The 14,339-nt window shown below is 55.5% G+C and overlaps 1 protein-coding gene across 2 annotated transcripts in view; it reads right to left on the reverse strand.

Annotated features, from left to right (window-relative positions):
• Nucleotides 1-624: 624 nt before the first annotated feature.
• The window catches only part of CNIH3 (cornichon family AMPA receptor auxiliary protein 3), a 38,298-nt gene continuing 24,583 nt past the window's right edge, over nucleotides 625-14,339 (reverse strand). The window contains exons 4-6 of one of the 2 annotated variants that reach the window (XM_006761254.2): nucleotides 4,617-4,729; nucleotides 3,418-3,515; nucleotides 625-2,717 (exon numbers count right to left, since the gene is read on the reverse strand). In XM_006761254.2, the coding sequence (XP_006761317.1) occupies nucleotides 2,713-2,717; nucleotides 3,418-3,515; nucleotides 4,617-4,729 (216 nt within the window). In that variant the 3' untranslated portion in view covers nucleotides 625-2,712. Of the gene's footprint in view, nucleotides 2,718-3,371; nucleotides 3,516-4,616; nucleotides 4,730-14,339 lie in introns of both variants that reach the window. The other variant, XM_006761253.2, reaches the window with a different exon arrangement.

Here is a 14,339-nt window from a genome sequence, read left to right on the forward strand (position 1 = left end):
TCCTGAGCCTCCCAGTCCCTGATCAGAACAGGCTGCTCTGTGGGATCATGGTGCCGGCGGCCGAGGTCCTGGCAAATGCCCCACGGGCTCTGCTCTCTCTCTGATCCTCATGGTCGGCTGCCCCAGGGATTGAAAAGCGGCTCAAACTCCCAACCAACTCCTTGGGGTTTTTGTGTTGTTCCCCCAGAGCAACTTGTGGGAGGGAAACGGTGGATGTTTCTCTTTCAGAAACATAAGCACTGTCTCCGAGGTGCTGGCAGCTTTCAAAGGACCTGAGCAAGGCTGGCACCAGGGGACCGGCAACCACGCGTGAGCGTCCGCAATGGCTCTATTTTGAAGCCCTCTTCTCCGAAAGTTGATGTTACCAACCAAGCTTTCATCGGACCCTAAGCTGCTTTGCCAGCACTCAGGTGGGACTCAGGAAAGGACATGGGTTTTAACGTCTTTTATTTTTTGCCAATCCTCATCCGAGGACATTTCCCCCATTGATTCTGAGAGAGAATGGAAAGGAGGAGGAGAGAAAGAGAGAAAAACATCGATGTGAGAGAGACATATCAATTGGTTGCCTCTCGCACACACCCCCGATCGGGGCCGGGGACCGAGCCTGCAACCCAGGTACGTGCCCTTGACTGGAATTGACCCCGGGACCCTTCAGTCCGCAGGCCAACGCTCTAACCACGGAGCCAAACCCGCTAGGGCGGACATGGGGTTTTTAAAGTCAGACAATGTACTCGTAGCTTCAGAGGCAGGTCTGTGACTGCTGTGTGACTGTAGGTGAGTCACTGGCCTTCTCTGGGCTTCAGCTGCCTCACTTAGAGAAAAAGAACAGTATCAACTTCTTAGGCTTGAGAGGAGGGTCCAAGGAGAAGGAGTGAAAGCAAAGTGTGAAATGTTAAGCGCTGTGTGACTGTGAATTGCTGCAATTTACCGCTAAGAGAAACCGTGGATTTAATGCTCCGTCACGGTAAATAGACTCTCTCAGGAAACGGGTGTCTCTGTGCTCATCTTCGTTATAAAGCTGAATTCCCATTAGAGCAGTCCCTGTGTCCTGGTGTCCGCTATTACAAGCTCATTCAAATCTTTCTGGAAGGAGGCAAGTACACAACTAAACCCAACAGCTCCACGGGGAGGATGAGCTGGGCCCCGGATGCCCTCATCCGCTGTATCTGTGAGGCGGCTGTGGAGACAGAACTGCTGTGAGCAGCCTGGACACAAGGCTTGTTTCTCGGGACGAAGGTCTCCTCGAGGAATGACGTCAAAGACCGAGGCAACCAGCCCTGAAGGCAACTCTGTCCCAACCACACGTACCCAGCCGGGCCCACGGGATCGGTCGAGGGGGAGTCTGGCCCCAGAAATACCGCCTCGATGTCCCCGGCTCTGAAGGCAGACGTCTGCCTTTTGTTTCCTGTAGAATTTTTAGAAGCCAAATGCCCTTTGGAAACCCTGCCCTTCTCTACCTACCAGTTCACCAACCCTATGGAGACGCAGCCAGCCAGGGATGAGGCCTACACGAGACGGCCAGGTCGGCCGGATACTCAAGTTGTCCCCGCGCTGTGACACAGCACACGTGTGTCCAACATAGCACACGCATGTCCCACCAACACCGGTCCTGAGCCTGAGTCACGGGGCTCCGGCGGGAGCTGGGCACATGTACAAGAAACAGCCCGTGTGTCAAACAGGAGGGAAGAGGGGAAGTGGGGGGAATAAGGTCAAAAGTCACTGCGCCCAATCTGAGCATCTTCCGCATCTCAGCCTTTACGTTCCTGACCACCTCCTGCCACAGCTCCTCCTCAAAACGGAGAGCGTGTCGCGTGGAAAACCCTAAAGAAGTGAGCGTCCTCTGGTTAAGCAGCATGAACGATGCGGCATCGTAAATCGAAGCTGTTACTATGTCGTCTCCTTTCCGAGCTGCCGAGTGCCCACTGTTCAGAGCGGCCTTGGGAACAGCTGGGGGTTCCTTGCAAGACGTGGCTTTGATGAGTGCCGACCGGTGGATTTGCACTTGGGGGCTGTGATGGCTTTGGCTGGTAACACCTTGAACGTGCAGTCAATGTTTATCCAAGTCATTTTTCTCTGGTTACCCCTTCCCACCCCGCCCCACCCCACATCCGTGACTTTGGGGAACTTTATTAGCAACGCGTTGCCCCAAACCCAGCTCAGGGCGTCACTAAGCTGGGCTCTCACAACGCAGGGGGGAGCACGGTGACCCTGCAGGTCACGCTGGCCACAGCGAAGGCCATGGTGCACCTTCCGGACCCTCCGCGGAGGGCAAGGGCATGGCCGGCCCTGGCAGGGATTGAAACAGAGCCTTGGGTAGCCCAGGCCCTCTGAGGCCCTCTGTGGTCCCACAGACTCAGCCTGACTCTGGTCGTTCCGTTCGGTAGCAGGCACCTTCGGGCCTCCCAGCCCCCGCTCCCACAGTCCAGGAAACCAGAGCGGACCAGCTGGGAGCTGCGAGATGAAGCGGACTCGGGAAACAGCGATGTTTGCTGTGGTTCACAGGTGACAACACACGGCGGTTAACTCAGCTCCCGCTGCCGCCGCTCCGTTCCTTCCATTCCTTCCGAGGCAGTCAGTGTCAGCCAGGTCTCCTCCTCACCCACCCGTCCCTTCTCCAGTCGTCTGCACAAGTGACTTCTCAGCTCAGCTCGCTCCTGTCCAGTCTCTGACGACGTGCGTGGTCTCTAAGTTAAGAGCTCACTAAAGTGTAGATCATGCTGAAGGCAAAAAGAAGGGGGAGAGGAGGCATTAGTGGGAGCCCGCAGGGGCCGGGACTGGCTCTCCCAAGAGGGACCTGCCAAAGCCGGACCCCGGGCCACTCCTGCCACGTTCTCATCCCTGTCACATTTGTTAGGAGAGCACAGTGTGTCTCCGGTAAAAGATGGAGTGCGCAGCCCCAAGCTTGTCTGGAGCCTATACCATTGGCAATAGCAAGGGGTTAGTGAGCACCTACTGTGTGCCAGGGTTTAGTGAGCACCTACTGTGTGCCAGGGTTTAGTGAGCACCTACTGTGTGCCAGGCACTGCAGACACAGAGGTGAATGAAACAGACACCGTCTCTACCATCAAGTAAACCTGGGCAGGAGGGTGGTGCTATCTTGGATAGATCATGTCAACCTGCTTTACACTTAAAAAAAAATTTCTTGAGCACTTAGATGTGCCAAAGATTGCTATAGACGTTGGGACCGCTGCCCCTCACTTCATACACAACAGAAGCCCTGGCTCCCGATACAAGTCAGAAGGTGGCATCAAATCCCACAGGCTCATGGGCTACCTCCCCAAGCCCAGGAGGCCGGCCTGAAACACCTCCCCGCACCCCCACCCCACCAAGCCCTGCAGGAGTCAGACCCTCCGGGAGGGGCGCAGGCTCACCAGTACAGGTAGTAGAAGAAGGAGAGGAGGTAGAAGGCCAGCTTACACCAGGCCTCCTTCTGACAGTAGCTCAAGGTGTCTGCGTTCATGACCACCGGCGGGTCGTAGGCCAGCTCGGAGCTGTCCGCTGGGCAATGGAAGTACCTGCGGGGGAAGAGGACACGGCGTTGCTGGTTCTGAGGCTGAGAAGCAACATCTGAAGTCACCGGGGCCCAGCCCTCCCGAGGGCGACTGCCCCCAGGAAGCCCTGCCGGGCAGTTATCTGCCTTCGGCTTGGATCCCGGCCTGAAACTAACAGAGGCTCAGGCACTCTCCCCTCCCAGATGGCGGCTCCCCCAGTTCTCAGATCTGCAGAGGCCCTGGTGACCTCACCCACTGGCAAAGCTGCTCCGACAGGAGGAAGGCCGAGTCACCTGTGGGACCTGGGCGGCACCTGGCAGGGCCGGCTTCTCCAGGGCTGGGGGAGGGGCCTGCGGTGCGTAGCCACAGGTATCGGAGCAGGTGCAGGTGTGGACAGACAGACAGAGCCGTGCTCACTGCTCGAAGCCACTGGACCACAATCCTGCCTCAGTCAGCCATCCCTCGGCTTAAATACTGACCTCTACCCGGACCCTCTTTCTTTTTTATTTTTATTGGTTTCAGAGAGGAAGGGAGATGGAGAGAGAGATAGAAACATCAGTGATGAGGGAGAATCATGGATCGGCTGCCTCCTGCACGCCCCGTACTGGGGATCGAGCCTACAACCCGGGCATGTGCCCTTGACGGGCAACCGAACTGGGATTTCCTGGTTCATAGGATGATGCTCAACCCCTGAGCCACGCCGGCCGCCTGCCGGGTGGGACTCTCATTTTAAAGGACCCCTTCCTCCTACTTCCTTTTTCTTTCATTTTCTGAGCGCTTACGAATTGCCAGGCCAGGCCAGACCCTGTCAGGGATTAAAAAGACAAGTCCCTCCTGTTCTTCTTTATGCCAAAGTCACGTTCCAGGTGCAGAGACACTGGCTACCTCTCCCCCTCCAGCTCCTATTCTGAGTTGTGCTGTCCCTGCTTCTCACACTGGCCCCGGGTGAGGCTGTGGGCAGTGGGGCCTGCACAGAGCCTTCCTTACGGGACTTGCTGCCTAAGAAGCAGGGAAGCAGGTTCTCCCAGGCGGGGAGAGAAAGCCGCTCGCTGGCGGCCGTCGGAGGGTCTGGGGCGGCCACCCGCACAGAAACGGGGAAGGGCAGCCCGGGCCCCGTAGCCTTACCTCCAGAAGTGATAGAACAGCAGCGGGGCGTTGAGCCCCAGGGTGAGCCACTCCTGCGCACACAGGAACATGATGCAGAAGAGGCTGTGGATGGAGTACTCCGGCAGCACCAGCTGGAGGGGGGGCAGGGACACAGGCTGAGTTAGAGGAGGGACAGTCACCCCCAGAACCAAACCCGCCTGCCTGATTCTCCACCGGGTCCCCTCTGACCTCCGCCCGCCCCGCCCACAGTCCCCATTAAACCAAGCTCCCAGCTGCCCCAGGAGAGAAGGAAGACGCCGGCTGCTTCTCCAACCACAGAGGCCCGGTCTGCAACGACACTGATCCAACCCCAGTGCCTGCCCTGAGGTGTACCTGCCTGGTGCCCAGGAGTGGGGAGAAGGAAAGGGTAATGGCTCTTCCATTGGAATCCCCAACCTAGCTAACAGACCCTCAGACAGAGGAGCCGCCTGGGGCGAGCAGGGACTTTCTCATAAACCGGTCCTGGGGGTCGGTTCTCCCTTTGTCCGCAAATGAATCATCAAGCGCACGATTCGCAAGGGGGGCGGGGAGGATGGTGCAGTTGGGAAGCTGGGAGTTCGCTAAGTTGGGCGAGTGTGAGCACGGCATCCCAAGTGCTGTCAGGAACCCTGAGTCTGAGGCCACTTCCTCTTTAATGGCTCTGAGCACAGTCCCCCTCCCCCGCCAGCAGTCAGACCCGGTGGGGAGGGCGGACCAGGCTTCCCTGAAGGCCTCGGACCCCTTCGTGCTGGGGACCCCAACAGCCAGGACTGGGGGGTTGGGCTCACGCGAGCGTTGCCTGCTGGCTGGTGCTGGTGGGTTAACTTGTGTAACCTCCTGGTTTCACACCAGAGCTTAGGAAATACCATTAAGGGCTGAGCAGACGACTCTACATCTAAGCAACTGAGCACAGAGTCACCGAGTGCAGAGTGTAATTTAAAGTCACCGTGACATTCATCTATCTCGAGCCGGTCGTATACGCACCGGGAACAGAGGCGGTGGCTCTCAGCTCTGCCCTGCCAGCCACTCCCCTAAACGCCACCGCCAGGTACCGCCCTGACCTGGTCACGGTCAAGATCAGACCCTTGTGGCTGATCCTGGAGGAACTGTCACAGGTCATGTTCCCCAGGGCTCGCTCCTGGGCCCCAGGAGTGCCGGGGGACAGGAGGCAAGAGAAGGAATGCCTGCCTGGTGACCGCGGCCTGAAGCTAGAGGGGAAGGCCGGTGGTCACTGAGGACACAGGCAGGGCAGGGGCCACAGAGGGCTGTTCCCAACCCGGGAGGGGCTTCCTCCCAGGCCTCCCACTGTCCAACCCGGCGAGGCCCCCTGGCTTCTTGCACCCTCTCCTTTAGCCGCTCACTCAGGGCACAGTCACCCACCCTGGGGCAGTCGCCTCCGCTTTCCTGGCTCCAACATGGACTTCTTCTACCTCTGCACAGAGACAGACAGCACAGAGAGGACAGCCTGTGTCTTTAAGCTCCTCCGTGGCTTAGCAGTGGCTCTCAGACTCCCGGATCACGGAGGTCCGGCTAAAACCGAGGCTGGGCCCAGCCCCAGAGCTTCCGGTTCAGTGGGCCTGAGCTCAGAGCCTGGGGTCAGCTTCTGTGAGCGGTTCCGGGTGAGCCACGGCCAGCCTCACCTGCGTCACCTGGAGAGTGCCAGTCGGGCAGCCTCTGGGCTCCCACCCCCCGACTTGCTGGACCGGAATCTGCATTTTCACAAGACCCCCGGGTGATGCAGATGCACATTCCAGTTTAAGAAGTGGGTGCTTTGGCACTGGTTCCCAAAGCGGGGTTCCGGGGCCACCTGCATCAGAACCGCCCGGGGCCTTGGTTTAACGTGCAGGTTTCCGGGTTCCACCCCAGTCCACTGAGCCAGCCTCTCTGGACCAGCAAGCTGCATTTTTTAGACGCATCCCAGGTGGTTGTTAAACAGTGGAGCTGAGAGTCACGGAACAGAGGTTTGAGGAGCACCCGAAGACCCTTTCCTTTTGAAGACGCCGGTCCCAGCCCTCACCTTCGCCCCCTGCAGGGCGGGGTGGTCCTGCGTGCAGGGTGCATTGTCGCTAACAGCTGCTCTGGACTCCAGTCTGAACAGGCAGCACTGGCAGGTCAGAGCTCCCCCAGCCATGACCACGTGGAAGAGCCCCCACAACGCTCCCCGAGCCCCTGTGGCCCGCGGTCTCTATTCCTGAAGGGTTGGGCCTTGGCATCTTCCTGGGATAGATGGAGGTCGGTCGGCTCCTTCTGTCTTGCAAACCCACAGCCCCCAGTTCCCGTCACCTCCTGCCTGGCCCCGGCCCGGCCACCTCTGTGCCTCACCCTCCCCAGCTCCTCCGACCTGTCCCTGGCCTTCCTGGGGTCTCCAGGACCCTCCTGGGAAGTTACTGGTTCCTTTCAGGACCAAACCTGGGGTTCTGGCCCCGCCCTGGCCACACCCCCCAGCCTGTCTTGATCCTCGTTTTCATGCAACTTCAGACACAGTTGAATTTCAAACGCCTTTCCTCACTCCCTTGTTAAATTGCTGAACCACCTACCAGCCCACTCAGGGAGGGGGTGAGAATAAAAGCGCTCTCTCAAATCGTGCCAGGTTTTGAAAGGGACACAATTCTCCCACAACTGGCTGGCAACTGAGAGGCATCTTAAGTTAACACGAACAGCTACCCACTCCTTTTCTTTCCTTTAAGCCAGGGGTGGGGGGTAGGAATCGAGCCTGGAGTATAGGGAATGATTAGGCAAAGATGATTACTTGAGAGGAGAGACACTAACAGCAGAGAATGTTCTAGAATGAGAAGGGCAAGGGTTTAGCAAGCCTTCCGGCGCCGAAGAGCCCCGCCTACGCCCTCACTCAGCGGGTATTTATCATCAGCAATTACCGGGCGGGCGGTGGGTGCAGAGCGGTCTGGCCCGGGGAGCCAGCCCGTGAGCAGCGCGATGCGGGACAAAAGGAGAGAGAAGCCATTCATTCTGAGGGAGGAGAACGGCCTCTGAGCGGAGATGTCAAGGAAGAGCTGTCTGGGGGAGGGGAGGCAGGATGTCGGGGTGCGGGGCATCCCGGGGCGCTCAGCGTCACCCTTCACTGAGGTGGTGGAGAGCGTCATTTTTTAAAAAAATATATTTTATTGATTTTTTACAGAGAGGAAGGGAGAGAGATAGAGAGTTAGAAACATCGATGAGAGAGAGCATCAATCAGCTGCCTCCTGCACATCTTCCACTGGGGATGTGCCCTCAACCCAGGTACATGCCCTTGACCGGAATCGAACCCGGGACCTTTCAGTCCACAGGCCGATGCTCTATCCACCGAGCCAAACCGGTTTTGGCGAGCGTCATTTTTTTATGTCCTACACGGACATCGCCACCAGACCTTCCGCAGAAGTGACACCAAGACCGGGACCCTTTCCGCCAGCCCCTTCTTGTTTTATTTTCTTTGTTAATCCTCACCCGAGGATATTTTTTCCATTGATTTTCAGAGACAGTGGAAGGGAGGTGGGGTGGGGGACGGGGAATAGAGAGAGAGAAACATTGACGTGAGAGAGACACATCGATTAGTTGCCTCCCCAACGCAAGAGACTGGGGCTTTTATTATATAGGATAATCATGATTCCACATTTGTATCTGTTGCAAAAGGACCACCACACGTCTAGTGAACATTTGTCACCGCACAGTTACAGAATATTTTTCTGGTAAAAAGAACTTTTCAGATCTCCTCTCTTAGCAACTTTCAAATATGTGATACAGTGTCACTAACTACAGTTGCCACGCTGTACATCCCAGGATTCGTTTATTTCATAACTGGGAGTTTGTACCTTTTGACTCCCTTGGTTCAGTTTGCCCCCAGTCCCCTGCCTCTGTTCTCTGGTGCTTTCTCCTGTTTCTAGATTCTACACACAAGAGGTGAAATTGTATTTGTCTTTCTCTGTCTGGCTTATGCCATCGAGTTCCATCTACGTTGTAGTACATGGCAAGACTTCGTCCTTTTTTACGGCTGAATAATATTCCACGGCATACTCCACGTTTTCTTTACCCATCACCCCTGGATGGACAGGAAGGATGCTCCGTGTCTTGGCTATTATTGTGAATATGGCTTTGTAGGCCGGCTTTGCTCAGAGTAAGTTTGCTTTTTATTCTGGGACACATGCAATAGGATCCGACAGAGGATCCAAGTCCTGCCCTCGCTTTCCCTGGGTCACACCGATGGGTGATGGCGAAATACTAGTAACATCTAAACCCAGCGGCTCTCTGTTTGCTCCTTGTGCAATTTGCCAAGGAGCAGAATTCAAGGCGGGGCCAATCATGTCTCCTGCCCCATGGGATGCCGTTTCCATACAACTTCCCCGGTGCACAGATCCTGTGAGGGGTGCAATGTCCCCCCGCCTCCCACGTTCAGATGGTGAAGGCTGAGCCCCAGGGCCCCGGATGTGACTGTATTTGGAGTCAGGATCTTGCAAGCAGTAAGTCACATCAACCGAGGTCATTAGGATGGGGCTGGATCCAATATGGCTGCTGTCCTTTTAAGAAGAGGGGATTAAGACACACACACACACACACACACACACACACACACACACACACACACAGAGGGATGCGCAGGAGAGGGCACAGCGAGCAGGTGGCCATCGTCAAGCCCAGGAGAGAGGCCCCGGGGGAAACCAACACGGCCGACACCTTGATCTGGGTCTTGCAGCCACCGGAAATTGGAGGAGATAAATGTCTCTTGTCTAAGCCACCAGGCTGGCCCCAGAAGACTAACACAGGCCCCGGACGGGCCAGCCTGAGGGCGCAGGGTCCGCATCCAGTTCCGACAGCCCCCTGGAAACCGAGAGGTTGCCTTTGACCAAAACCTCTCAGCCTAATGATGACTTGGAGGAGGACGAGAATCAGCAGAGAGGGGATGGATGAGACCAGGCGAGCCTGGTGCCCACGTGCGCACGCGACAGTGGGTCACGGGAATGGGAATGTGCTGGGAGGGCCGAGAGTGGTGTCCAAGTTACGCTGAAAACCCCAAAGGTGCGGATCTGTCCTGGGAAATGCAGGGAGGTGTGTTCTTATTCCCTAGTGCCCGGAAACGTGGGACTACCACAAAGGACAGGGGTGGGGGAAACAGGGTGGATTTGAATCAAGAGCCGGCACGTACCACCTGAGTGACCTGGGTAGGTGACGCAAGCCCTCGAGTCTCAGCTCCCCATCCCCACTGCACAGGGCTGTCGTACGCCTCAGTGACAGGCTGCCATTTTCGGGGTGAGGGGCTGAGCAGGGAACAGCTTACACAGACCCTGTCCCCACCACCTTTACAGACTACGGAGGAAAACAAGCACGTTCCGCATGATCATACCTCTGACATGCCCTCCCACTCTGCCTTCCTCTTAAAGTCCACAATAGGCCCGGCCGGTGTGGCTCAGGGGTTGAACGTTACTTATGAACCAGGAGGTCAGGGTTCGCTTCCCGGTCAGGGCACAGGCCTGGGTTGCGGGCTCGATTCCCAGTAGTGGGTGTGCAGGAGGCAGCCGATCGATGTCTCCCTCTCATCGATATTCCTCTCTCTCTATCCCTCTCCCTTCCTCTCTCTCTAAAAATCAATTTTAAAAAAAACTATTTTAAAGTCTATAGCAGTTGTGATTGAAATGCTTTACGGATAACTCGAAGCAGCACAATGTCCACCACTCTTGGTTCCGATTGGCAGCTGGTATCGCCATGACCAAAAGCATCTGAGGCACCACACTGGCGTGTTTGGACGCCTCCCTGATACAAACACAGCCTCGCTGAAGACAAGTTGTCATTTCATCCGCACACCTCCCTGAGCTATAATCGGTGATCACTGTCCTCCTGAATTTCATCACGGCGTTGATTGGTCGGCAGATTCACAAAGGGAACAGGATGCCTTTGCTGTCCCTTTACGATAACGGCACTTTGCATTTGTCTAGCAAATGTAACGGATGCGGTGCATTTTTTGTTGTTGTTCTGCTGCCTGGTGTGACCCCCAGTGAGACAAACTCCCTGCGTTTAGTCATTGTCTGTGCCATCGAGACAACGTGGGAGTCAGAGCCAGTGACACTCAGCTGGGGGAGGACCAGTGCCCCAAATTGCTTCACAAATGACACACCCCATGCAGGTTACAGAGCCGGCACGAGAACGCAGCTATTCCCCGGGGAGAGGCTACATCTGGAGCCTGGGAATCAATCGGCACGTGGCGGAGGTGGGGTGGGGAGTCGGGAGGAAGGCTCATCAGCGTCTCAGGGCTCTGTGGGCCCCGCCGAGGCACAGGCCGGTCCCGGTTACAACTTTAGGGCGAGGCAGAGACTGGGTCACACTCCAGGGAATAGGAGGCGATTAGGGTTTGGCAATATTGGCACATTCTGTGGCCTAGAAACTTAACCCAGAAAGGTTTCTTGCTTCGTCAGCAATCTGGAAAAGGTAGGAATGGTGAGGATCCTGAGGCTGAAAAGCGGATTTTTTTTCCATCCCATTCTGGGAAAGGGAGCCTCTGAAAGCAAATCTCCCATCAAGAAAAACAAGTGTCCACGGATGACCTGCCACGAGCCACCCGCTGGGCTGGCCGCCGCCGAGGAGGTAGGGAGTTCGGGCCTCACTCCGTCAGTCGGTCCGCTTAGGCACCAGTTAGCCAACTCTTGCTTTTCTTCTGTATCATTTAGAGCAGTGGTTCTCAACCTGTGGGTTGCGACCCCTTTGGCGGTCAAACGACCCTTTCACAGGGGTCGCCTAAGACCATCCTGCATATCAGATGTTTACATGACGATTCATCACAGTAGCAACATGACAGTGATGAAGTAGCAACGAAAATAATGTTATGGTTGGGTCACCACATGAGGAACTGTATTTAAAGGGCCAGAAGGTTGAGAACCGCTGATGTAGAGAATGAGGGCGCTCTAAAGCAGACCCTGGCGGACTGAGACAGGGAAAGGACACGTGCCCAGTCTGGGGGCTCGATCCCCAGTGTGGGGTGAGCAGGAAGCAGCTGATCTATGATTCTCTCTCCTCATTGATGTTTCTCTCTCTCTCTCCCTCTCCCTTCCTCTCTGAAACCAATAAAAAATATATATGTATTTTAAATGTACCATCTTTCCCTCTGACTAACAAGAAGTTTGCCACAGAAAGCGTCTGGAAATAAATTATACATGAGACACGGATTCTAAACTAGTTGCAGGTTTTGTTCCAGGATATTTTTACTTTTCTCTAAACATTCCCTCCAGGGGTAAGCTATCCTACCAAGAAGTTCAATGGAATTGGAAAGAACCGTCCAGGTGCCTCTTGGCCCCATCACGGTGAGCCAAGCCCATTACAGGGTCCCCGAGGCCCTACTGGCTCTTGGCACTTGTATCCTCCCTTTAAAAGAGCACCGGAGGGATGGTCCTCACGGAGCTTCTTGCAAAGAGAACCCGCGATTCCCCCCTATCATGGGGCTGAGTGAACATGTGGGCTCCGGTTAGGCCCACTCGCCTTCGGGTCCCAGCTCCACTCGCTTACGAGGTCTGAGGCCCAGGGACATGCTCTTAACCTCCCTCAGCCTTGACTTCCTCATCTGTGAAGTGGGGCTACTGCATAGGGTTGTGAGGATTAAAAGAGTTAACCCTTTTAAAGGCATATAGTAGTCACTCAAGAAATGCAGGCAGCTACGACCATTGTCACGCGTTAGAAATCCCCTAAGAAACAGAGAATTCCCATCTGAAAAATCCCTGAGTCACGGCTGGTCTCCCTAAGGCGTTCCCAACAGCCGTCTGTGAGTCTATGCGTCTCTTTTCACTGCATTTTCTCTCTCCATCAAAGTACACCGTCCGCTCCAGGGTGGGGCGAGAGGAACCGCATTAGCAGATCGAAGCGCTGGGAATGAAGGTGCTCCCTGTGGCAGGGGCTCCGTGATCCACTTCTCCAAGCACCTGAATGTCGGCAGGACAGATACTGAGCTCCAACGGGACAGGGCTCTCTCCCCGGGTTCTGGCAGATGAACCCGGAGGCATTTACTAGCCTCCTCTTGGGTCAAGGAAATTGGGACAAGGTTTGAAAGTGTCTCCTTGCACATTTGCAGAGTCAGCAAATGGCCAGCCTCCGGCACAGCACTGTCACGCAGGGAGGGACATCGTCCCAAACCATGCAACTAGGCACAGGCTCAGTCTGACTCCCCACCATCTCGGAACTGAGGTTCTCCCTAAGTCTAAGGGAGGTCACCGTTCCGGAGCCCCCAAAACACCCGACCCAAAGGTTTGATGGCGGCCGCTTAGAAAGAAGTTTTTACTCTCACTCCAGGCTCCGGCTATCACACATTCATTTCCTCTAACCCAGCGGTTCTCAACCTTCCTAATGCCGCGACCCTTTCATACAGTTCCTCATGTTGTGGTGACCCCCAATGTCATTGTTACAAATTGAACATCATGAAAGCATAGTGATGAATCACAAAAACAGTATGTAATTATAGATGTGTTTTCCGATGGTCTTAGGCGACCCCTGTGAAAGGGTCGTTGGAGCCTCGGTGGCCAGACCGTCAGAAACACCAAGTTAAAATTACATTCAGAAAGAAATCACGCTCACATGCGTGAAAATGGCCCTGGGGACCCAGGGCACAGAGACACAGAGGGGAAGAGCTCACAGAGCCAAGTGGCCAAAGGATGGGTGTGCTCACAGCAGGAGGACCGGGGCTGGAGGACAATGCCACAAGGAAATACAGCTGCAGGCACGTGGCTTGTTGCTGCCTGGAGATGGTCAAGGGGTGCTCGCCACACCAGCTCAGCTCCTGACGGGGCGGGAACGCCACAGGCTGTGTGACCAGGCACAGCTATAAGACCTAAAGTCTTACCCGGCGGGTGTGGCTTTGTGGTTGAGCGTTGACCTATGAACCAGGAGGTCACGGATCAATTCCCTGGTTGGGGCACATGCCCAGGTTGCAGGCTCGATCCCCAGTAGGGGGCGTGCAGGAGGCAGCCGATCCATGATTCTCTCTCATCATTGATGTTTCTATCTCCCTCTCCCTTCCTCTCTCTGAAATCAATTAAAAAAAACATTTTAAAGATCTAAAGTGTTGACATTAGTGCTTCCTCAACCTTGAACTTTCCTCCCCTGCATTTCCCACTACAACGGACAGCACTCGCGTTTGCCGGCACAGAAGCCGCGGAGGCAGCGGCCTGGGAAGAAGGAGCCTGGGGAGATAAAAAGGGCAAAAAGGCAGGAAAGGGTACGTGCCGCACTGTTTCCTGCAGTCAGATGCCTCCGTCTCCTGTTCATAAAAATGTATGCAAACTATATGCAAATTTGCAGATGATCATGCTAATTCTCCCATAGCCTGCCTATTTCACTGTCCTTGCCTCTGACTTTGGAAGGTCCAAGGGTATGGACAGCAGGACCTTGGCAAAGGCAGCCACAGGCCATGGCCTACTGTCTGGCCGGAGTCCATGACCAAGCCACACAGAAGGACGAGCAAGGCTACGAGGTGATGGGTTCGCACCCTGCCAAGAATCCTGGCGGGTCCACTCAGCTTGGGGGGGAGGGTGAGGGGGGTACAGAGCACGTGGAGTGTGAAAGGCACTTAGAATCAAAGAACCAGGGACCGTGGAGGCGACGGCTGGAGTGGGTTACCAGTGCCCAAGATGCCACCTGAGAAAACCATTTACAGACGCGTGCATTACCCCGAATCCAAATGTAGGAACCTGATTAACTTCTCAATGAAGTCCTCTCTCCCAATAGACATTAGTAGTGAAACACAGAAAAGGGTTCGAA

The sequence above is a fragment of the Myotis davidii genome, unplaced genomic scaffold (genome assembly GCF_000327345.1).
Source record: "Myotis davidii unplaced genomic scaffold, ASM32734v1 scaffold174, whole genome shotgun sequence".
Taxonomy (NCBI): Eukaryota; Metazoa; Chordata; class Mammalia; order Chiroptera; family Vespertilionidae; genus Myotis; species Myotis davidii.